Source organism: Thalassophryne amazonica, chromosome 13 (assembly GCF_902500255.1).
Source record: "Thalassophryne amazonica chromosome 13, fThaAma1.1, whole genome shotgun sequence".
Classification (NCBI taxonomy): domain Eukaryota; kingdom Metazoa; phylum Chordata; class Actinopteri; order Batrachoidiformes; family Batrachoididae; genus Thalassophryne; species Thalassophryne amazonica.
In genome coordinates, this window is record NC_047115.1 from 55,620,682 (window position 1) to 55,646,883 (window position 26,202).

The following is a 26,202-nucleotide window of genomic DNA, read 5'->3' on the forward strand; positions in this document are numbered from 1 at the left end:
CATAGCTTTTTTTATTTAATGGTGGGCCATGCAGTATTTCTTGATAAACTGCCAAAAACTGCCAATGTTGACAAAAAACAAAACAAAAACAAAAACAAAACATTGTACAGAAATTAAATGGCTTCTTCCTTTGGCCATGCATCACCAAGGCAAAAGGTTTAATGGGGTGAGCTTTATGATTTTGAGTTATTCTGGTCACAAACCATCAACTAGCCATTGAACCAAATAAATAAATAAATAAATAAATAAATATATAAAAAACTAAAGCTATATTGTGTAGGATTTAGAATCATCTATTGGTCTATTGGTGAAGCTGCAGAATGCATTATACTGTTACTGCTCAGAACTTTGTTTTCCTGTCACAATTTCACTTCATACTGCCGAGCTTTCTCTCGTGATAATACGTATGATCCTCCATTTTACAGAAATACAGGTTTTCAAACTTGCAGCTAGTAGACAGTGTGTAGGGAAACAACCACTGAATCTTTCCCTTTTTCCTTCAGTCTAACAGCCATGCTGCAAAACATGATTGACAGACTAAGTATGTCCCTTTTGGGCTACTGTATCAATATGGCAGTGCAACATGGCGACCTCGATGATGGGCCCCACCCCCGTGTTGATATGAATTGTTAATTCTTAGCTTATGACAACACATTGATTCATTATTGCAGGCAATTTTACACTAATGCACAGGCTATGAATGCTATATACCATCTATGCTAATTAACGCTCCTTAATCCTACACACTGTGGCTTTAATATGATCACACTGACAGCAAACATGAATTAATAAATACAACATACCTGATGTTAACAATGTGCACTTTGCCATCATCAACATGAATTGAAGTATTGATCGTTGTAATTGTTTCATCTTCATTACAGCAAAAGGAATACTGAAAAATTTTGACAGAAAACGTTTTTCCTTTAGTAATGCACTAAGCAATGCATAAATGGCCAAAACATTACTCCAACTTTTTCACAGACAACCAGTTTTACTTGATGTAGTTATTACTAAACTCTTACCTGTAGTATTCCATCTAAAATAAAGAGTTTTGTGAAAAAGAAATCGCCATTAGCGGGTCCTTGGTCCACATAAAGTATTGTTCCATTGGCCATTAAAGTCTGAAATCTCAAAGTCATGTTGTTGAGTGCACTGAGCTCAAAACCTTCAAACTCCAGGTATGAATCCCCAAAATAATGATTGTAGCTTGAATCTAGGTAGAAAGATAAAACAAGCCATTTAAAATGGAGAAACAGGTGAAACAAAAGAAAAACATGTTGGAATTGAGCATTTTTACCACAAAGTCATTAGAGCTTTTCTACAAAGTGTTGAAACAGTAATTGAACTTTTCCTGTGGAGGTCAGCGTGGAAATACACAACAGTCTGGGTAAAAATAGAACAGCTTTGGCAAAAGGACACTTGATGCCAGTCAATGCTTGCTGTCACTGGTGGCCACAGTTCCGCTAACTGCTAATTAGTGAAGCTAACTTCTTCATTAGCAGATTAGCTGTTCAGCTAACTTTGAAAACCATCAGTGGACCAATTAGCTTCCACTAAACTTAGTCCCACTAACTTTTATTCCGCTAATATAATTTTTTTTTTTTTTTTGCTGGTAAAGTGAGTAAAGTTTAATGGTCAAAAAAGTTTGGAAACCCTAAAATCATGCATGTTAGTTCCAGTCTGTTGTGTATGACGATGTTTTAGGGCCACATTGAGTTTATTTTTTCAGACTTCGAGAATAAAGATGTAATATTACAAGAATAAAGTTGTAATCTTATGAGAAAAAAACTCGTAAGTTTACAAGAAAAACACTTATAATGTTACGAGAATAAAGTAATTTACGAGAAAAAACTGGTAATATTATGAAAATAAAGTTGTATTTATATGAGAAGCGATAACCCTGCAAACTGCCCATTCGAGCCATCTCCTCCTCCATGAAAGAGGCGATTTCAGGAGCTACTAATCGCTGGAACGAATGGTGAACTCTGTGATTTTCTTACATATTCTTTTCAAAGTTCTGTCACTAATGATAATGTGGTGCAGACAGGTCAGAAGATGAAGTTGTAAAACCTACACTGAATTACAACTTTACTAAGTGCCACAGACCTCATTTGAGTTGCAGAGTTTTTTTTCTCATAAAATTACAACTTTATTCTTGTAATATTATGACTTGATTCTCAAAATCTAAAAAGGGAAAAAAAAAACTCGTGGCCATACAATGCCATCGTACTTGTGTGTCTGCAACAGTCAGGCCTATGTTTTTTTTTGTTTTTTTGTTTGGTTTTTTTTGGCTGGTAAAGTGAGTAAAGTTTAACAAAATGTTCATAAACCCTAAACTCATACATGTTAGTTCCTGTCTGTTATGTGTCTGCAACAGGCAGGCCGGTGTTATGTCGAGATGAGCTCCTGTAGCGTAAATCAACATTTAGTGTGTTGAGTGTAGCGCACCGATCAAGATAGGCTTCCCGTGGTGTGGTGTGGTGTGGTGACGGTGTTCTGGTTTAAAGACAGTGTGTACATGCAAATCTTTATTTTTTATTTTAAAGTGAGAAGACACCTATTGCTGTATTTTTATGTAAATACAAAACGTGCGTGGGTTTCGTAAGTAAACATCAGTGAGGAAGCTCAACGGGTGAGGTGAAGATTTTACCTCACCAGTCGCGCTGAACACAACACAGGTGAGCCATTCCTGTAACAGTTTATAAATATAATACAGATATAAACTGTGACTATTAATACTGTGATTTACTGCATTTTATAAAAACAATGGCCGTGTTTGAGATTTGATTTTTTAAATTTATTTTTCATGCATTTGTTTTGTGTTTATGAATGCAATATGGCTGAGCCATAGTGCCGTTAATGGGTTATAAATATATAATTTGGAGATAAACGGTGACTTTTAATACCGTGTTTCTGTGAAGGCTCTCAGTTGTCCAGGTGGTTTCCTGGACTGGGTTGCTTGACACAAGGACGTTTCGCTTCAAATCGCAGAAGCTTCCTCAGCTAAAATTCTTGCTCTGGTAGTCTGACTTCTGTCTTGACTCTTGTAGAGAAGAATAACAGAAGCTACAAAAGCTGGAGTATTAAACCTAACCAGACCCCTCCTACCGAGCGGCAGACTGCTATTGGCTAGTGACTAAACAACTGCTCTAATTAGCACCTATTGTGCTCTAGTTAGCACCCTCCAAATGACAGGGTAGCTGTCCCTCCCAACGATGGAACTGACGCCTCTCCTGACGGCTCTCCTGACGACTCTCCTGATGACGTGAATAACACATTACCATGAACAAAAGACTGAAACAGCTTAGACCTGAGAACCCCATTGTAAACAGGGGAAAAGCGTGTCTCAGACCCCCTCCCCGGTTAAGGCTGGGTTTCAACTGTTTCACATACAATGCCTCCTTCACTCCTCTCTCAAACCATTTCTTTTCTCTGGCTAAGATTTTAACTTCCTTGTCCTCAAACACACGTTTGCGTCAGTCAAGACAGAAGTCAGACTAACAGAGCAAGAATTTTAGCTGAGGAAGCTTCTGCGATTTGAAGCGAAATGTCCTTGTGTTACTCAACCCAGTCCAGTCAAAGATTCAAGCTTCTCTACTTTTTAATACCGTGATTTACTGCTTTTGATAAAGATGATGACAGTGTTTGGGGTTAATTTATTTATTTATTTATTTTTTCGTTCATTTTGTGTTTGTGATCCTGGGAATGCGTGAGATATGTGACTTTACCTTTGAGTTTACCCAGCAGCCCCTGCAGTGTTTAAACTTGAAACTGGCTTATTAGTAGCCAACAGTGTAATCTGATGTGGCCGTGAGTCAATACTAAAAGTTAGTGGTTATCTGTAACTTCCGCTATTTTTTTTCTTTGCAGTTTATTGGTTTACCGTCATAAAACGTAACTTTTCAGTTAGCGCATTCATCGTTATTGAACCTAACTTTTCAGTTAACTGTCTCACCACTGCTTGCTGATGAGGAGAGCTTATTGTGTACTTTAAAATGTTATTGTTCTGTTGTCAAACACAATTATATAATGGCTAAGTGGATCCTTGTCATTTGATTGGTGCTTTGTATGTCACATGACATGGATTAATTCATCCCATTTGTGTTGCATTGCATTTGGAGTGCGGCTTGGTTCCATTTAGAGTGCATATTTGGTACCATACGTTTGGTACCATTGCAGTCTGCGCATCCACACATGCTTGCACACGCACATGCACATGCGCACGCACATGTGAGTGCATGCACACACACAACACGCACGCACACACAAAACAAATCCACTGTGCTGTCTGGAGGCTGTTAGCAGGAAGAAAGAAAGACAAGCTGGACTCATTTCTGATGTGAGTTTTTTTCGCTGCACTGACGACATACACAGTCGACCGAGTGGGTTGCGTGTGTGTGTGTGTGTGTGTGTGTGTGTGAGACAAGGATCTATTTTAGCCATTATATAAAACAAATAATGAATGTTTTTACATTTTTTCAATGGAACGAATATTTAATTTGGTGAAAGCTGGAACAAACCATTCGACTCGTTGAATGGTTTCTTCCAGCTTTCACCTCATGAAATATTCGTACCATTGAACTCATAAACATTCATTATTTGTATATTATTTTCTAACATATCAGGCCCTATGTTGAGAATCTACAGCGCATGGAGAAGCGCATTGCACTAGGACATTTGAGACATGTCCACCATCATTTTGCTGTTTACATGGCACGTAACCCGAGTGCAAATTGCAGGAAGGTGTGGGGAGAAAAGGGATTGTTTTTAGGGGGTGTTTTGGGTATAGCATGAATTGCACCAATCAGACTGTCATCTGACATTCCCACCAGGAACGATTTGGAAAGCGGGTTCAACTGAGTGTTAACTGATGTGTCAGATCTTACTTTCCTTTATTGTTTACTTTAATTTTATCTCCAGATACTGTAGTCTATGAGAGTCTACCACCAGTCCCTTGCAAGTTACTTGCCAAACCAAGGTTAGTACTCATGTCCACTTGGGTGGGCTGGGACAGTGCAGATGCCCTTGCACAGTAGTGCAATATTTGTTGTGTGGGCCGCCAGAAGAGGATGTACTGCTGGCCCACCACCAAAGGGCGCCCTGCCTGAAGTGCGGGCTTCAGGCACGAGAGGGCGCTGCCGCCATGGACACAGCCGGGAGTGACAGCTGTCACTCATTAATTCCTGACAGCTGTCACACATTCTTCATCATCGCACTCCATAAAGACCAGACGTCATCTCCACCTCATCGCCGAGATATCATACTTCATTGGAGGTAATACTCTCAGCCTTTTTGTGAGATTTATAAATCTGTTATTGTGAGTGTTTGCAGGAGAACCGGTCGTTTTTGCGGAGGCTGTGCAAGATGGCGCTCCTTTTCATCTGAGACCGCTGCAACATATTGAGTGAGAGGTGGAGGTGGCATTCCCACCGCTGTTGTTACTGGGTGTACACACACCCACACTTGACTGTCTTTGTTCTTCGCCAGCAGTACCAGATCCGACAGTCGGGGATGGTGATCACCTGGGAATTCGGGACTTGGCGGCTCCAGTATTCACCAGGTTCTGTGGGGGCGGAAATCGTGTGGTTCCGGCTCTTCTCAGGACAGACGTCTTCTATCCTCGAGCCTGCCCACACGTCACCTTTGTAATTTGACTGTAATTATATTCTGAGATTGTCTGTATGTTCGTTGTGCACGTTTCACAACATTAAATTGTTACCTTTTGGCTCATCTATTGACCGTTCATTTGCGCCCCCTGTTGTGGGTCCGTGTCACTACACTTTCACAACAATATTAGTGCAGTAAGTAGTGCAGTAGGATATGGAGTGATAGCCTGAAGAACATCCCTGGAATGGAAACCTCATCTATATACAAGTAATCTACATTCTGTCCCATAGTGCTCTCTGTTGTGCCACCAACACTGCACCCGTGTGGCACTCTTGGCACTAGCTGAAATATAGGCTCCACATCATGCAACACGGCACAGTAGTTTTCACACCAACATTTTGATAAAATCTAGCAACTGATGTGTGATTTTCTTCAGTGAATCAACAACAAATTTGAGATGACCACACATTTTTAAACAAAATGTCTAATTATTCTTTTTGATTACACTAACCAATTATCTATTTGCAAACTTAGTATTCAGTAAGTATTACAAATTTATTAAATAAACCAAGTAAAACTTAATTTCCTTGTTGGTGTAGTGTTACATGACACCGCAAAGACATTCTGAATAACAAGTACATTTAAGTACATCACAACTAAATGCAACCCATTGTTCTTACAAATTACATTTGAAGAAAATAAATAGTTGTATCATTTGAAAGATGTGCAGCATAAACAGGAGAGCAATTTGGCCTAAATGGAGTGCATTCATACGAGTGCATTACAAGCCTGATTTTACAGTAGAATATCTTGGCCTGTATCAGCCATGAGAATGGGCAATTATGGGTTATTTTAGTAAAAGTCCTGCTGCCTGCAAGCTTATTGGGGGCAGTGATGCAGACAACCTTAAAAGACTCACTCAGACTCCAATTGGAGGCGAGCATTAGAGGTACTCATGCTCAATATATTTCACATTTGAAGGCGGTAGTGCAATTTGTTGGAGGAAAGTCAACCCAGCGATGGTTAGAACCCCGATTTATCAATCTTATGCACCGTGTGTTATCTTTGCACTTGGAATATTAGCAAAGCTTCTTTAAAAGTGTTGCCATGACTAAATGGGGGGGGGGCTGTGAGTGAGACCCTTATCAATATTTGTTGCATGTCAAGTCTTAACAGGCCAGGTCCCCTTTGATGTGACAGTAAGCATCCAAGGCATTTGGAAATTGTCCTAACCTGAATATCTCCACTCTCTCTGGAGAACAATGTGGCCAATCCTGTGAGGAAAATCCCCTGACTAAAAAAAGTGAGAATTATCAAGAGCTGACCTACTGTGATCTGTAAATTAATGAGGATAAATTCATGTGGTAATGATGCACCACTGCTTCACTCTTGTCAATGGGGTTTGCCAATGCTGATGATGGAAAATTACCCCTCAGAGACAAAGCTATTCATTAATTTTAAAGCCTTGTTTAGTCTGATGTAGTCTTTGATGCAGTCGGAGGCTGCTGCCAGGAGGCAGTATCATGCCTCATTAGCAGTTAGTTCCAGTCTCCCCTTCAAAGCGGTACCATTTTTACCATTACCTTACATTCTTATGCTGGATTTTTAAACCATACTTCCAAAGTTAAACGCCTATGTTCAATCCAAATTCTAAGTGCACAGTTTAGAATGCATCCCAATTATTTTCACTTCTCCACATCTTGTTATACAGAGCCCCATTGTCTGCAATACTCTTATACAAATGGCAAAAAAAGGTAATATATTAGCATAATGCTGACAAAGGAGTTTGCCACAACTGTACACGGTACAAAAACTTTTCCAAGTCTCGATGGGAGGAAAAAAGACATCTCAGTGGGAATATTCCTTGATATCAATCTTTCAGATCCAACTTAATTAGGCAGTCTTAATACGTACCCGTAACAGAGGTGAGAAAATTGATATGAGTCATACGTATTTCATGCTGCAGTACCGAAGTATAGCAGAATTGTGTATGAATGTCAGACATGGTTAAGGTCTTCAAGTTGAAAAAATATATTTGGGGAAATATGAACTTATCAATTACTAGAGGAAGGACTTTGGGTGATGAGATTTAATTTATATGGACTTAATGTTCCATCTGTTCAAAAAATGCTGGGATGTAAGTCAATTTTTTTGTCAATGATTTATGTCATAATGTAATAGACTGACTTGATTGAACTTGTCACAGGGCAGAGATAATATACAGCTTAAGCTCATTCTTCGACCCTTGCAATTGCAGAGCCTTCAGGGAAGGCAAAAGGTTGACCAAATCATATCTTATAATTCTAAGAAGACTCACTTTCCTATTTTATACTGTTGAAACACACAAAAAAGCACGTCTTTATTGTCTGTCTTTAAAAATAAATAAATTTGTCAGTCCATGAATGATTCAGTCATGCTTTGACAGTTACTGTGTACACGTGTACAAGTCAGTTCGATGCAAGGACAAATTTAGACACTGTTGTGGTGCCAAGCTCATTAAAATGCAAAACTATACAAAACAGGCAAATATGTCACAATGACTCACTGGTGGAGCTGTGCCAAAAAAAATCTATCAAAATGCTAGCGGCAGCTCCAGAGGATTTCTTCTAATTGTGTACATGATTATTTATTAGTGTGATGGCATGATTTGATGTAAATGTGAAATAAATCTTAGAGGTGGATAGAAGAACTAGAGGGCAGACTCATCACATGACTGTGTGCCATCATGGTGGCATCGCCGCCATCACCGAATGGGTCACATTGCAGGGAGCCAGTGCAATGAACGCAACGCTGGATGACAATGAAACTGACTCAACCACTTTGTTTACCTGTTTATCATCATAAATGGTAAATGGACTGCATTTATATAGCATCAGACGCTCAAAGCGCTTTACAATAATGCCTCATATTCACACCGATGTCAGGGTGCTGCCACACAAGGCGCTCACTACACACTGGGAGCAACTAGGGGATTAAGGATCTAGTTGAAGTGAGTATTTTTATTTTATTTTATTTTATTTTGAAAATAAAGACAAATTGTACCAGCACTACGAAAATCATTGTTGATCAAGATATAGTCTACAGCTTGTTATGCATGAAAGTAAACACAATAGTAAGCTGCCAAGCTGCAAAAATAATGACTTTGTGTTATTTAAAATAGTATTCATTTTTCCAGGATTTTCAGCATCTGTGTGTTCATTCATTTTTAAGCTGAAGTATGAAAGGCTGATGCATGGATTTACAAAATATTGCATGCACAGACAGATTTTGTAACTCACTGAATGCTGTAAAGCTTATACTGCTCATAACACCAGTTAGTGACTCCAGCTCAAAGATATCCAAGGACATGCTGTCCCTAAATAGTCAATTCAAGATAATAAACTATGCTCTTTAAATGCATTTGTAATAAGTCCTGTTCATTTATTTTCATAATTTTACCAAGATGAATTTAGTCACCACTTCACTGTTGAGTGACTTTACTTTCCAGTGGTTTCCAGTGATTTTGACCATGTTTTGCCCCATTTGGCAGATGGCTCCCCAGGGTGGCACACTTACAATACAAAGACATATGATATAGGGAGCCAGCCCTATAGTTTTTGGAGAAAAATGCATAAAGAATACTGAAACATTTTTGACAGAAAATGTTTTTTGCAAGCAGTGCACCAATGGGCCAAACAATACTACATCTTTTTCCACAGGCAATTAGAATGTTTTACTTGATCTAGTCATTACTCAACTCTTACCTGCAACAATCCATCTAAAACAAAGAGATTCTTGAAAAGGAAATTGCCAAAGTGGGTCTTTGGTCTACATAAAGCATTTTTCCATTGGCCATTAGAGTCTAAAATTTCAAAGTAATGTTATTGAGTGCACTGAGCTCTAAGCCATCAGTCTCTAGGTATGAATTCCCAAAATAATGATTGTAGCTTGAGTCTAGATAGAAAGTGGTAACACATTAGGAGAATATGTTATTTAGGTCGGGTTATTCTCCTTCATTCTTTCTAAATGTTGGACGGTCTCAATAGTTTGACAAGGAAATGGTGATTTTAATCATGTTGGTATACAAATTCCAATATGATAAAGTGTTCAGTTCTGTACAGAGAGAACATCTGTGGAACATCACAGCAATGCACGGAATCCCAGAAGAACTTACAATATTGGTGAAGGTGATGTACACCAACTTCAAATGCGCAGTCCTGGATGTAGGTGAAACAACAGAATGGTTTCAAGTTCAATCAGGAGTAAAGCAAGGATGTGTCATGTCTGGTTTCCTATTCTTACCTGCAGTTGACTGGGTCATGAGCAGGACTACAGAAGGTAAAAGAAATGGTATACGATGGAAGTTCACCTTAGTTGGGTCATGAGCAGGAATCCAGAAGATAGAAGAACTGGTACACAATGGAAGTTCATTTGGTCTTAGAAGACCTAGACTTTGCAGATGACATCGCTTTGTTGTCGTCCAGGTACGTCGACATAAGCGATAAGACCAGCAGGCTAGTCAATGAAGCTGCAAGAGTTGGTCTTAGGATTAATGCAAAGAAGTCAAAAGTCATGCGAGTGAACGCCAGAAACGACCAACAATTAGAGATAAATGGTGAGCAAGTAGAATTTGTGTACTTAGGTGCATTGCTGGACAAAGAAAGTGGAACAACCAAGGACATACAGCATACGCTATGTAAAGATAGACAGGCTTTCTATAGGATGCAGAGAATTTGGGACACCAGTGATATTGGCAGGAAGATGAAGGTACAATGGTTTAAAATAATTGTTAGGTCAGTTCTGATGTATAGTTGTGAGACTTGGAAACTTATGAAAACAGAAGCAAAGAAGATACAAGTGCATGAAGAGGATTCTAAGAATAAGGTGGCCTCAGAGCATCTCCTACCAAGAAATCCAGGAAAACACAGGAGTGAATAGAACGAGTGATGAGATCAGGTGTCGAAGATGGAACTGGATTGGTCATATAATAAGGAAAGACAGAGGAACATTGCGTCACAGCCTTGAAGTGGAGGCCAGAAGGAAGTAGAAGACCGGGTCGACTAAAACAACATGGGGGAGGATGGTTGAAAATGAAACGTGAACAGCTGGGTGGCAGTCATGGGCGAATGTCAGAGCCCTTGCAGCAAACCATAGTGGGTGGAAAGAGAATGTCAAAGCCTTATATGCCTTTTGGCATGGAGAGATATAATGATGACGATGATGGCATACTAATAATGCAAACAGGATCATGAAAAAAATAAATCAATCTTTTTTTATGTGAGTGGTGCAAATTTGCTGTGGTTGAATTTTGGATGGCAAATAAAGCTGAAATGAATGATTATTTTCATAACTGATTAGTTAATTATTTTCTTGATTAATCAGTCAGTTGTTAAGCCCTGTTGTTAACCCCCAAAATGTGAATCAGCGGCAAATCGTGAATTATCCACAAACCCTTAATTGCAAAACGTGAATACTGAAAACATATCTCCCAAAACGTGAACACAGCTCTCACAAAACATGAACACAGCTCTCACAAAACGTGAACACAGCTCTCACAAAACATGAATATCATTCATAATATATATTTATTTTTTTCAGTTTAAGTAGTTTATGGATTTTAGTTTACAGGTCAATTACTACAGGAAATCTTGATTGCAAACCCTATCACCGCAACAACAATTTTTTTTTTTTTTTGGTGGCATTGGTGGTGGTGGTGGTGGGGGTTGAGTTCACTACAGATGGTGAGGTGGGGAGTGATTTTTTTTAATCATTAAAATAAATTAAATTAAGTGAGCAATAAAATTCACTAAAATTCAAATTTTGCACATTTTTCCAAACTGAGTCTGTAGCATAACCAGCAGAAGACCACTGACGTGTTCAGTGAATTTGGTGACACCACACCTGAATTTATTTTTCTGGTGTCTCTTTTCATTTTTGCACTTTGTAGACGGTCCCTACGCTTCCATTTCGCTCGTTCAGATCAACATTATTTTTCCAACTCATACGATGGCTCATATTTATAAAAAAATGGTTGTAGCTCATTGTCTGCCTTCCTGAGGTTAGTAAGTAGTGTTGTTTGTTTTTCTACAATGTTTTTCTTAATAATTATTGAGCCATGAACTTAGAATCTGTGAATATCTTTCTAACTTTACTGGAGTCTCCAGCGGAGGTTTCTGTCCCCCCTGAGTTTTGACACCTACGTTACAGTTTGACAGGTGGACTACCCCATCAAACACTTCACCTGTCCCCGGAGCGGGACACACCCAGTGGGACACCAGAACAGAAGCAAGAGCTCACTTGGATCTCCTCCCCACCTCACCAGCTGTAGTGAACTCCAACCCCCCCCCCCCCCCCCCCCCCCCCCGCGCCACCCCAAAAAATAAATAAATAAATAAATAATTTTTGTGGCGATAGGGTTTGTAGTTAAGATTTCTTGGAGTAATTGATCTGTAAACTAAAATCTATAAACTGAAAAAAATAAATACGAGGTCTATTAGAAAAGAAACCGACCTTTTTATTTTTTCAAAAACTATATGGATTTGAATCACGTGTGATTGCGTCAGACAAGCTTGAACCCTCGTGCGCGTGCGTGAGTTTTTTCACGCCTGTCAGTTGCGTCATTCGCCTGTGGGCAGGCTTTGAGTGAGCATTGGTCCACCCCCCTCATCGGAATTCCTTTGTCTGACTTCTTCCTGAGAGACTGGCGCTTTGCTTTATCAAAATTTTTTCTGAAACTGTAAGGCACATCCAAGTGGACACCATTCGAGAAATTCAGACGGTTTTCGGTGAAAATTTTAACGGCTGATGAGAGATTATGGAGTGTTACTGTCGCTTTAAGGACTGCCCATGGAGCTGGATGGCGCGCCGCACTCCGAGACGCCATCGTCAGCCTGTTTCGAGCTGAAAACTTCCAAATTTAAGCCTCTGTTGACCCAGGACGTCGTGAGAGAACAGAGAAGTTTCAGAAGAGGTCGGGATCAGCAGTTTATCCGGACATTCCACTGTTAAAGGAGATTTTTTAATGAAAGACGTGCGGACGAATTTGTGCGTCAGCACCCAGCCGCTCATGGCACGGCGCCACAGAAAAACACAGACGCGCGAATCCATCCGCACACTCCATAATCTCTCATCAGCCGTTAAAATTTTCACCGAAAACCGTCTGAATTTCTCGAATGGTGTCCACTTGGATGTGCCTTACAGTTTCAGAAAAAATTTTGATCAAGCAAAGTGCCAGTCTCTCAGGAAGAAGTCAGACAAAGGAATTCCGACGAGGGGGGTGGACCAGTGCTCACTCAAAGCCTGCCCACAGGCGAATGACGCAACCGACAGGCGTGAAAAAACTCACGCATGCGCACGAGGGTTCAAGCTTGTCTGATGTAATCGCACGTGATTCAAATCCATATAGTTTTTAAAAAAATAAAAAGGTTGGTTTCTTTTCTAATAGACCTGGTATATATCATGAATGATATTCACATTTTGTGAGACCCGTGTTCACGTTTGGGAGATATTTTTTCAGTATTCACGTTTTGGGGGTCAACACCTGGTCACATGGCACTAAGGAAGTACACCGAAGCCAAAACGAAACAAGAAGTCTGGACTTACGTTGACGTTCGGAGACATCGTTTAATCATCGTCCAGCTTCGTTCCAGTAGCTAGCCCTTCGTCAGAATTTTCAAACTGTTGAAAAATGTGAACAAATCCCAATGACATCCTCAATTCATCTGTATTCTGTTTTGCTTTCTGTCTTGACAGTTCCTCATCGTTTGCGTAGTTTGATTATCGTCCTATTTCGTCCAACCTCCCAAGTCTGACGGTTTGCACGAACGTTGACGATATCTGAACGGATCAATAACTAAAGCTCAGACAAGCCGAACATGACTCATCCATGTGTGGGACAAAAAAGCAACCTTCATACACAGAAACAATAGCGGCAAGAACGTTTTATTTTAACTATTTATGCACATTCCAGCCGTTTGTGGCTGGAACTTGCGCACAACAGTTCCAGCCATTTGTGGCGCACACGTTGTTGTTGTGAAGACAAACCTGTTGTCAAAACAGCGAGATCCCGCACCTGCAGGTGCTGCAGACTGGAGCACAGGCTGGCACTTGGTCATATAACCGCTGTCAAGTCATGTCATCGTGAATGTTTTTTTAATTATTTTGTTTAAAGCCTCAAAGTTGGCGTTCGCTTCATTTTTCTTTTGTTAGTTTTGGTTTTGTTTTGTTCCTTTATGTACTCTTGATTCACAAGTTTTTCGGTGATGGGAGAAGTGCAAGATCATTCGTCCACCTTTTCTTGATGATTTGTGACTTTGTGACTTTTTTTCCTTCGTTCAGCTATCGCCATGCGCCGTGTGACCAGGCCCTTAGGTCCGTAAAATGTCAGGAAATAGTGAAGCATGTCAATCAATGTTTACCAGTTTACTGCCAGAGAGGAGTAAAGAAACGAGTAAAATCAATCCGACTCAAAATGACTCGATTAACAGAATAGCTCTAGATTAATCTAATAGCTGATTAATAATTGATTAACAGATTAACTAATTGATTAATTGTAGCATGTCTAACAGCAAAGTGTTGGTGCTATAGTGGAGCTACAGGAATTCTTTAGCCTGGAGGGAGCTACAGCCCCTTGAATGCCCATGCTTGAGCTGCCGATGCAACATATTCAGTAATATACTAGCCACTTTATATTAAAGGTATTTTAAGAGAAATGCACTACGCAAGCCAGATCAAGGGTGTGCACAGTGTAAACAAAGTGAAGCAGACTGTCAGAGGGGCACAGACTCCGACGTGTGTTTTAAATCACCCGCTGGCTAAGTAATTTCTTTTCTGTAACACTTGGAAGAGAAAAAAAAAAATCATTTTCACCGATGCTTTGGTGATCACTTCAGGAAAGATCAACCAAATCATGACTAAAGCTGTAGTAAGCCTCTGTCCTCCTGCAGTGTCCTTTTTGAGATTCTCATCAGCTGTAATACTACTGAGCTAAAACACCGCCGAGCTCGACATTGCGAGCACAGCGGTAAGGAAAAAGAAACCACTCGAAAACAATCATCTCCAAGAACTGTATAAAAACCTTCTGCTGTTGCGAGTTGTGGGGCTGAGAGCACAACCAGCTGAGAGCACGTCGAAAATTAAGACGAAACCTCAAGATTCCGATCAGATAACCTGCTTAGTTGTTCACAGCGGTGTTACACAAGAAGTTATAGAAGGGCGACAACACAGTCATGGCATATTAACTACCTTTGTCTGCATTTCAATTCCCATTGACTTTCTGTATTTCAAAGGTTGTGAAGCAGTCTTAGGTTTAAAGGAGCACCGTCTGATTCTATTTCAAGCAGCACCAAGGGCGCTGGATGCTTTTAGATGGTGACCTAGTTAGATAAACTCATGAATTTCTGGGTCCTGTCACTTTAAAACTTACTTACTTTGATTATGCACTTATGTGTAAAAGAGAACAGATTTCTTTGTGTGTGTTTAGATGCTCGGGTTTGTTTATCTTCATGCTCACATGTATATTTAAGTGTCTCTAAAGCAGCAATATTGGCTGCATGAGGGTTGGATCAGGTGCACTGTGGAGGACTCTATTACGGTCGGCCCACAGTGATTTTCAGTGTCGCAGTGAATTGGTTCGAGCTTGTCTGTGCTCAATAGGTCTGTTTTACAGCCCTGTGAACCGTTCCAAAGGTAGACAGACCTCATCTGTCCCGGAGTAATAAACCGGTGCACTGAAGTCCTCTTATCTTACCCATAGATGACTGAATCCTGCACCAATAATGTATAGCACACTGTGTTCCGTGTCTATAATTTGTGTGTTAAAGGATATAGTTCCAAATAAAGGCTCAACTCAGGATTGTGTGTGAGAGACTTTACCGAGCCACAGCTACACAACGCTAAACAAACACTGATGATCTCTCAGTCAAAACTAATATATCACTGCCTGCTATGTTCCAAAGCCATAAAAAATAAAAAAATAAAAAATCACATTTGAAGGGCAAACTTGGCTTGAGTCTCCTCAATAAAAACAACAAAAATGCATGAAATGTGACAATAGAAGAAAAAGAGAAAGGCAGCTTTGCAATGCTTTGAAAATATCCAGACTACCTGCAGTACAAATTGACTGATGAAATGATTTCAATCATTTTAAATAAATCCATGTCTCATTTGACAGGTTTTTTTTTTTTTGTAATTGAGAAACAAGCCGCACTACAACTTGGCGTTTTTGTGGCAGTGTTTTTTTTTTTTTTAGCCCTCTGATACCTGTGGACCCATCTTCTTGCCCAAAGTATGCTGGGATGGACTCATCCGTTTGTAATTCCTAATAGGATAATTGTATGCATAAATGAAGTAGAAAGTAAGTCCTAATATATGCCAGAGTGCAACTAGATTATGTAGGTTAAAACATAGGAAGTCAAAGACTTCCTATGGACAGGACATTAGCCCAATACAGGTTACTATCCAGCCAAGACTGTTACCCATTTACAGCTTTGAGTACGAGGACAACACAGATCAAGTATCTTTTTTAATGGGACATTATCATTGCAAAGCATTTACCTCTGAATAGTAAGTTGATCATTTCCCAGGTGACATATATCTAATGATAATTTTAAAGGATCTTTTGACACTAATAAATAAACTAAATATGACACTGGTCGCAGCCACTGTTGCAACTTCACACTTCTTTCCTAAAACAGCTTTATCAAGGTATGATGTAGTGCTGGCTCTTGGCTCACCAAAAGCCATGATTTCTAAGTGTGTGCAAAATATGTTACCAGGTGTAACCAGTTTAGAATTTATTTAGCTTTGGCTGCAGTACTTTTTATGATAGTGAAGTTAGCAGTTTGTTTATTATATGACTATTATATATATATAAACAGGCGAACGTCCGGTATCACCCAAATATGAAAGCTGTTGGGCTCGTAGTCAGATGTGTTTGCATTCCTCACCTCCATGAAGAACTTGCTAACAGATGATCCGGTCATTAGCTGGTAAACGTTTGATGTATGTGTATTTTCTGATGGTGTTTAGATATTTGTATGAGTATGTTCATGTCCGATTTGTTTTTTTTCTAATCATGTTTTTAGCTTTCTGGTTTGTAACAAATCTGACACGCTATCCAGATGGATTATCATGGTAACAGTCTGATACGTGAAAATATAAGACCGGAAATCAGCCAATCAGAGTGCAAGTAGCGTCGTAGCCATATAATAACTGGACTTAATAATGGACTTTTACAAACTGTGACATTGACTAATTATGACTTTGACATATTGCAATGTTTTCTAGATATTATTGCTTTCATTAGATACTATGGAAAAGTACTGACAGTAAAATGTAGAATTTTTGAATTTTTCTGTCAACATGATTGGAAAACATAACAATAGTTCATCTTTCCATACTCCATAAACACAATCATCATTAAAACCACAACCTGCCTTTGGTGGCAGACCTGTAGTTTCTGTGTGTTCATGTCTGTCATTCTGTACTATCCATTTGGAGACATATCTTCAGAAATTGTTGCACTGCGATTGGCACAGCTGTTGAAAGATATGAGACAAGAAATCTGAGTGCATAGCTGAGATTGTTCAACCAGCGGTTTTGCACACACCCTATGAACTAAATTAGTAGGTGTGTCAGGGAACACCCACACAGTCCATGCGCCCCTGACCTTCCTGGAAGTTGAACATGTTAGACTTCTAAAATCGGGCTTGTAATGTTAATGGATATAATAGCAAAGTAATAGACTTTTTACCTTGATTAAGCACAATTTAAAATATTGTATTGTAGCCACTGATCTGTCATAAAGGTTACAAACTTTATTGTAAGTAACAAGTATCAAAGAGTTCTTTGGAACTAAGTGGTCTGGGGATAAAATATACAAGCATTGTGAACACAGAGAAAAATTAAAATACCTCAAACGGTAACGTGGGCTGAAGCAGAGGTCAGACATGCACTGTTTCTTTCATAGTTACCAACAAAATAAAAAATAAAAAATATTACAGCCTATAAATATCTATATGAACACAGAGTACACTTTGTACCTTTGGAAAGCTGAGCTAACGATGCTGGACCGAGCACTGGTGTTCTGACTGTGGAGCTGTGAGAAATGTTCTCAACTACAGTCACCAAGGGAGCAGTATCCGTAACATGAGGGACACAGCTGACCTTGTTGATGCCATCTACACAGGAATATGCTTCTGGACATGGATTTTGTAGGCAGTCATCATAGTTGTTCTCACAGTTTCTCCCCTGTGCATGTAAAATAAGATGCATTATTATGGATACTCTAAGAAAATAAATTCTGTATTTTCTGTTTATATCAAATGGTCCCACAAAACATGATCATTTAAAATTAACTGTATATTTTGTTTTCCACTATATATATATATATATATATATATATATATATATATATATATATATATATATATATATATATCACTTTGCAAAAGTATTTTGACATTTTGCATTAAAGAAGTTGCTTCATTTTTAATCTGTGTGTGAAAGGTTTTATATTTTTCATGTAAGAAATTACATTATTTAATTAATTAATTTATTTATTTTATTTTAGAAATAAACAATGTTGCCAACATATGTCATGGCAGTGCATTGCCTATACTATCAGCCACTTTTTAAAACTAGTTTGGGAGGTCCTTTTGACTTTATCTTCTGTTCGGTATGTACTCACTACAGTGGAAGCAAGAAACACATTAAAAATATTTAGCCTATGCTTTTTTTCGGCTAATGTGTGATTTAATAGGCATTCCAGATTGTTACAAATACTTTTTTCTTGTTTGTATATGTTTCAAACAGTTATACTCCAATGTGACTGTTTTTTTCACTTCATGATTCATTTATTGACAGATATGATTTATAACTGATGCGATTCATAGCCTCAAAAATATAATTTGTGATAACACAAAGACAGCTGCAGATAATCACTAAATAATACAATTGTTGTAAAAACACTAATTCAATTTGACTAATGATAACTAAGAGCTATTTTTTCTTTAATTTCCTGAAACTGATCCTTTGCTAGAATTTATACAGTGCATCCAGATAGCATTCATAGCGATTCACTTTTTCCATATTGTATGCTACAGCTTTATTCCATCCATCCATCCATCCATCCATCCATCCATCCATCCATCCATCCATCCATCCATCCATCCATCCATCCATCCATCCATCCATCCATCCATCCATCCATCCATCCATCCATCCATCCATTTGTCTATATTTCCTGCAACAGACTGACGTCCTGTCCAGGGTGTACCCCACCTCACACTCTATATTGTCATTACAGGGTATTGTGAGTAGAATTTTGAAGGAAAAAATTAATTTACTCCATTTTGGAATAAGGCTGTAACAAAAAAGCACTTCTGCATGCACTGTATGTAAATAACAGATATTTAGCAACTTTGTGTTGTTTTCAAACACAAATTTGACATCAGCTCAGTAAGATGTTATGAATGGCATTTAAATTATTACAGCCAGATTTTCCCATTTCATTTAAATGTCCAACATCATGGTTGCAACAATTTATTTGTCTAATAAGTTCCATTATTAAATGTGTATTATTTATGTTTACATAAAATAAGTTGCATATCAACAATATCACATTGTTGTCCCATAAGTGTAACAACTGAAAGTAAAACTAAAAGATGAAGCTAAACAGCAAATACAAATTCAGGTTTTGATAATTCACTAAAATATTGTCTGGATGGCAGAACCTAGAGGGTAATCACGACTTCAAAAAATGATGGAAAGTAAGGCGGTGGACCTCACCACAAATCCAGGCCGACAGAAACAGGTGTAGCCATAGCCTGGATCGTTCTGAATGCATATCCCCTGGTTGCAGGGCTGTGGAAGGCACTCATTAATGTCATCCTCACAGTGAAGGCCTGTCCAACCTGCCAGGAACAAAAGCCCACAGAGTGCCGTGGTGAGCCCAGGCTCTCCCACTTCCACCCTCTGAAGTGAATATCAATCAGACGCTCTTACATTGATATGCTTCTTTTGGGTTCACACATACACAGACAAGAAAAGGCTTTCACTAAAGAGTTGAGATGCCAAATACATTTTAATGAGGTGAGGTAGTGTCATCTGTTTTTAGTACTGTCTCTTCTAGTACTGTATGAGTACAAATCTCTCCCTGAAGAAGGAAAAAAAGACTTTTGAGGCACAGACTGTCAGCCTAATACTAACCTTTTGATACCTTTTTTGACTGAATTCAATGAGGGTGTTCTTAATAAGCTGGTGACCATCTCTTGGCAAACTGTGTACCGTTCACCAACATCAATGGCACATTTGGCACATTTGACCCATTTAGTGTGACTTCATTTCCTGAGCTAAACATAGGAACACTTGGCTTCAAACACTATATTAATATGTTTATAAAAGCAACACCTAATCACCTAATTGTACAAGACACAGCTGTGCAATAGATAAACTGGCATGTGCCTGTGCAGCACTATTGAAGGTAGATGTTACATGAACATTGTAGGTTTTGTGTTTAATACTGACTCCCCATGTTATGGCCCAGTCCCACTGGGGAGAGGATTCGTTGCGCATGAATTGAGTATACAAATTTAGGGCGTCCGTTGTCCTCCGCAACAAAATTGGACAAAAATGACAAATTCCTCAGTATGAATTATGGATATATTAATAATGTATAGTGAATATATAACAAACAATCACGGATTTATAACGCATGTATTAAAGAAACGGATTGGATGCATTGCGATTATCATGGACGTATTACGGATGTATTGAGAATGCATTGCGTACGTGTTGTGAAAACAGCAGTTGTATTGTGCATGCATGGCATCTGCATTCCGATCATAAAAGAAGCACACTTGGGCCACTATTCACACCAACACCACAGCGACATGTCTACATGACCAACGTCAAAGAAGCAGGGGAGGAAGAGGCAGAAGGCTGCTGCTGATGCAGAAGAGAGGGCTCCATCTCCCACCCCACCTTCTCCAGCAAGAGGGCCAGGTCTCCCACTCCACCCCCTGAAGCTGCTGCTGTCGATGAGGTCCTGGAAGTCGTTCCTGGACTTGGACAAGTTGATTGGTATATTGTTGGATGACAGCAACTCTCACACTACATCTTTGGGGATCCATAACTACATCTGTACTTCTCCACAGATGGACTGGCAATGACTGGCAAATATGTTGATTTCTGCCACATTTATATCGTACTTTGGGTTTACGTGAAGTGTTTGTTATGCATTCGCAAATTGTTCACAAATCAGATGCAAAGCAGACGTAATACAAAGTCTTTATTTGTGGCCAATCTGTATGCATTTGCTAAAAATTATTTTAGTTCATGATGTGGACATGATAGGCACGCTATATATCCATTTTACACACTGTCCCAGTCCACTGCCAAGCCGCAATACCCTGTCAGTTGCGGATATCAGCGGATAACAGAGGATATACAGCGCATAGATTGAGTATGTATTGCGTATGTAAGGCTGATGTCATCCGCAACCAAAATTTTACGCAGCTCAAAAATCCTGGCAACAGAAAAACGTGCCTGTGCGGATAATTGCAGAGGTGTGCGGATGTCGGCCAACTCATACAAGCATGTTTCAAGAATATTGCGGATATTTAGAAAATATGAACCAGTTGTGTGCGCAATTGATACACAAATCTTCCTAAACGCCAGTGGGACCGGGCCTTTACCACGTAGGTTATGTCCAACTAGTTAGTCTGCTCTAGTAAGTGTTCCAGCAGCAAACTAAAGAAATTTCTTGGTTCCACAGTCTCATTTTGGGAAATGTCACAAGAAGCATTCAATTAATTATAAATACAACTATACATAAAAAAAAGCCATTTATTTTGATATTTTGAATTGCAGTGTCAGAAGAAAACAAGACTAAAACCCTATATCCCTCATCTTGGCATTTTTAAGACTTTCGAAAGGTGGATTTAGGCCATTTTTCATACCAATTTAGGCTTTATTTTTAGAAAAACAAATTCAATGCCTTCTAAGGATCCAACAGAACTGTACAAATATGTTAATTACATTGAAATACATGGGTGATCATACAAAACAAACAATCTATATTATACAACTATACTGCATTTGATTTGACAGACTATTACCTCCACCAACAAAGTTTGAGAAAGTTATGTTTTCTCCCCTGTTTGTTTGTTTTGTCTGTTTGTTGATATCGTTGTGAGATGTTGACTGAAGATTCATATCCTGACAGGCAAGAACTGATTCAGTTTTCAGTGACACAAGTTAAAGGTCAAAGTCAGTAAAGCTTGGAAAATTTGAAAAAAAATCCATATCTTTAACCTTGAATGAATTTTCCAACATTCAAACCTCTGTCAAAAAAGATCACATTTCTTTCATATTTGATATGTAGGATGGTATCCAAGTTTGATCCAGATCTGATCTAGTTTACAGATTGAAAACCCCATTTAATATATATTTTACATTATTGCTTAAGCAAACATGTCCCAATTACTCTCATATTTGAAAGTGAGGTGCAGACTGATGCTCACTATAGCCCAATAGCCCACTTGCACCTTATTTCTTGGTTTTTGTTTTGTATATTTATTCTGCTGTGTTTCTATGAACTTGTATGATGTGTTTTTATGAATGCAATTTTTACTGCTGACTGCACCTGAATTGCCCCCATGGGGACTAAATAAACGATCAAATCAAATCAAAATAAATTTGATTTGGATCTGATTTGAATTTAATATTGAAAATCCTATTTGGTGTTCATTTTGCATTATATCTCAATCAAAAATGCCTCAATCACTGTCAGTTTTTTCTGTTATAGATGCTCCAAAATTGGATGGAGGTTCCAATTTTATGCCTGTTCCTCTTCCAGTTATCAGTCAGAAACAAAGTTCCAAAAAGCTATGACAAATTGTGTATAACAAAGATAACCAATGTTCTGCAGAAATTATCTGACAAAAAGAATTCATAAACTGAAAAAGTAAAAAAAAAATGTCAACACCCCAAAAAATTGTGATTCAAGTGCATGAAGTAAATACATACTCCTGACCTTTGATCACATCTAATTTATTTCATAAAAGCCACTTCTAACAGGATCTTGACCTTGAAAATTTTTTTCCAAGGTAAAATTTTGTGGATTTCGAAACTAGTGTTGTGGAGGTTTGCGCTGTGCGAGTGTGGTGCTCTAGTTTATTTGTTTGTTTGTTTGTCTGTTTGTGAACAGCCTATAACCCACAATTTTTCATATATCGTTGTGAATTTTTTTTTTACACATAATTAATTTCCTGATAGGCAAGAACTTAGGTAATAGGTCAAAGTTCAAAGTCAGGAAAAATCTTGGAAAATTCAAAAATCTCAATCTTCTACACTGAAGAAATTTTCAAAAATGTGTAACTTTGTCAAAAAAGATGAATTTCTTTCATGTATGACAACATTACGTAGGATTGTGCCTTTTATCGAGTGACAAAGTTTGATCTGGATCTGATCCAGATTACAGACTTTGTGGCCATTTAAATTTAACATTGAAAACCCCATTTAATGTATATTTTACATTATATCTTAATGAAACATGTCCCAATCACTCTCATATTTGAAGTGAGGTGCAGACTGGCACTCACAATCACTGACAAAGTTTGATCTGGATCTGATCCAGATTGTGGATTTTGTGGACATTTGAACTTAATATTGAAAGCCCATTTGTTGTACATTTTGCATTATATCTCGATCAAAAGTGACTCAATCACTCTCATTTGGGACAATGAGGTGCAAACTGGCACTCTCAGTGAATAGACAAAGTTTGAGCCGCCTTTGAGCCATACTGTTGATTTAGCGGATATTTGATTTTAACTTTGAAAATTCCTTTTGGTCTATATTTTGTGATATATTTATATTATGAAGAGTCACTTCTAACAGGACTTTGACATCAATTTTTTTTCCAAGGTAAAAATTTGTGGAATTGGAAAACTAGTGTTGGCTCAAGTTTGCTCTCTATGAACGCGGTGTTCTCGTTGTTCATGCAGCTACCTGGTGTTGAACTGATGCAGGTCATTTTTGTATTTGTTAAGTGTTTTCTCCAATTGCCAAGTGTTGACATGGAAGTGTTTAGCCACCTCACAGTTTACAATCTTCCGCACACGTTGGCATAAGCACACCAACATAAAAGATTTTTTAGCATTAAAATGATACTATGGATGAACATCATACTGCCCTGTGATAGAATGGCATCCTGTCCAGGGTGTGCCCTGACTTTTGCCCTATGACTGCTGGGGTCAGCTCCAGCCCCCAGTGACCCTTGATTAGAGTAAGTGGAAATAGAAAATGACTGAATGAATGAACGAGTACAATATTAAAAATTTGACTGAATGAATGAACGAGTACAATATTAAAAATTTGCATGTGTAATGTTAGTAAAGTAAACAAGTATCAAATAAAATGAACTGCTGGTTGTTAAATAGAGAGAATAAAATGAACTTTAAGGAGAACAATCAATTATCACTGCACACGGTAAGGTTTAGTCTATTAGTTCCTAGGCTTACCACTTCCATATTACATGATCCTGGTCATACATTAAGCTTGTTGTTCAACCATGTCAAGAAATCAATACAGTTAGAGATACCAAAGGCCAAACAAAGGCTATATAAATGATTCTTGGTCACTCAATAAATTTATTAATGAGGTTCAACTTACATCGATGTTTGTTTCACACCTGTTGCCGGTCCATGCTCTAGTTTATAATGTTGTGGATCATACATCGCTGTGGCATGAAGTCAGATTCTTATTTTCCGATTATTAATTTTTCATCAGCATATTGATTTGGGACATGTGTTAATTACAATGGATGCCTTTGCTCATGCACCTCCAGACACAGAGAAAGATGCTAATGTGTGGCAACGGAGCAGAGCCGATCAAACAGGAGGCAAACCGATTTATTGAAAATCTCTGCTTCTAGTCACGCTGATAGCATTTTTTGATTATCCTATTCTCTGTGGCAGTGGCTGACTTCAGAAAATGTACGAGCACAATATTTTTCATAGACACACTATGCAACTGTGATTACAGAGATGACTCACATTTTTTTCTTTCTTTTTTTTTAGCAGCAAGAAGATAAGTGGTAATAAACAATGATTTCTAATGAAATGCCATCATAATGTCAATCTGCTCATATATATTTTTTTCACTTTCAACACTAATGTACCACACTGCAACCACCGTTTGAGTTTCACAACTTGCTAAGTAACTGTAGCTTTTTGGCCTGAGGTCCAATAACATCATCAGGTGACAAAACAGTTGAATTATTTGCTGGCTTTGGGTTAGCGGGTATTACACAATACATTATTTGGCTGTGTCCCAAATGCCTGACTTGCCTCACTTCCAGTCATGTGAGAAGAGCACCAGTGCCATTTTGAGATAATTCATATCATGCAGCCAGGTCTCCATTAGAGACCCCCACTTTGTCAATAAAAAATGGATTGCGGTGCACCCGGCAAATCGTGTAAGGTTGTATTTAACAGCTGTACCAACACAGAGCTGCCAAACCTCCCACATTCGGCAGGATTTACCCCTGTGTCCTACGAGTGAGGCGCCCATTAGTCCTGCAGTTGTGTGGGTCTGGACACGCCCCGGACCCTGCTAGTTACGCTCTGTGCCATTGCTGCTTGCGGCCATGTGTGGGTGTTCCACATTGGTAACGTCAAATGTTGGTAGGTATGCCAGCGTCATATGTTTATGGAACAGGCCCATCTTTTGGGCCCATGGTGACCTTTTTTTCATAACATTTCTTTAGTTGATGCACATGAGATGTAATTAACAAAAACATTATAATGACTATTTAATATGAATAATAGATGGTAGCTGTTGTGTTCGCAATCCAAATGCATTCATAGACATGGAGGTTGTTTTAACCTACACAGACAGTGCTCGTTCTATTGTTTATTCCATCTTTTATCTGCTAACAACCTAAAATAACCATACTGGCTCTTACAAGATTTAAGGGTGATTCTTTAACTACGGGCACTATTGGCCTTGTAAATGTAATTTCCATCACACCATTGCCTTACAATATAAAGCGCCTTGGGGCAACTGTTTGTTGTGATTTGGCGCTATATACATGTGCTCTGTTGTCACTGTTTATCTCCATAGAAACTACCAAAACAATCTTTCATACAAACTGTTTAGGAACATTACAGTGTTGTGGTGGAAATTACGGCAATAGTGTGGGACAACTACATTTTGTTTAAAAAAAATCACAACAGTTGTATGACATTGAATACCCCAATTATGTTTTGATTATTTTACTGATATTTTATTCAGAGATATTTTAAAACATTAGAAAAAACGTTTCTTTACCTTTCATTTTTATCATTGAAGATCAAAAGTCTGGGTGTGGGACAAGCACAAAACGGCAATATTTGCATATAATGATGCTGAAAAAAGGTGAAAAAGTCATCATAGACTACTAGAACAAATTTCTTAACACACTTTCATTGTAAAGATAACTACAAAAGTGTGAAATTTCCCCTTTTTTCTGTTTTTCATACAATATGATCAAAGGACATAATAAGTGCCCGTAGTCTAAGAATCACCCTTAAGCACAATATATACTAGCAACCATGCAGCAGTTCCCCATCT

At 38.5% G+C, this 26,202-nt stretch overlaps 1 protein-coding gene across 1 annotated transcript in view; it reads right to left on the reverse strand.

Annotated features, from left to right (window-relative positions):
* The window catches only part of eys (eyes shut homolog), a 251,241-nt gene that overhangs the window by 218,346 nt on the left and 6,693 nt on the right, over positions 1 to 26,202 (reverse strand). Inside the window, exons 3-6 of the mRNA XM_034185116.1 lie at positions 19,378 to 19,502; positions 17,631 to 17,838; positions 1,026 to 1,216; positions 804 to 895 (exon numbers count right to left, since the gene is read on the reverse strand). Coding sequence (XP_034041007.1) covers positions 804 to 895; positions 1,026 to 1,142 — 209 coding nt within the window. The 5' untranslated portion in view covers positions 1,143 to 1,216; positions 17,631 to 17,838; positions 19,378 to 19,502. The remainder of the gene's footprint in view (positions 1 to 803; positions 896 to 1,025; positions 1,217 to 17,630; positions 17,839 to 19,377; positions 19,503 to 26,202) is intronic.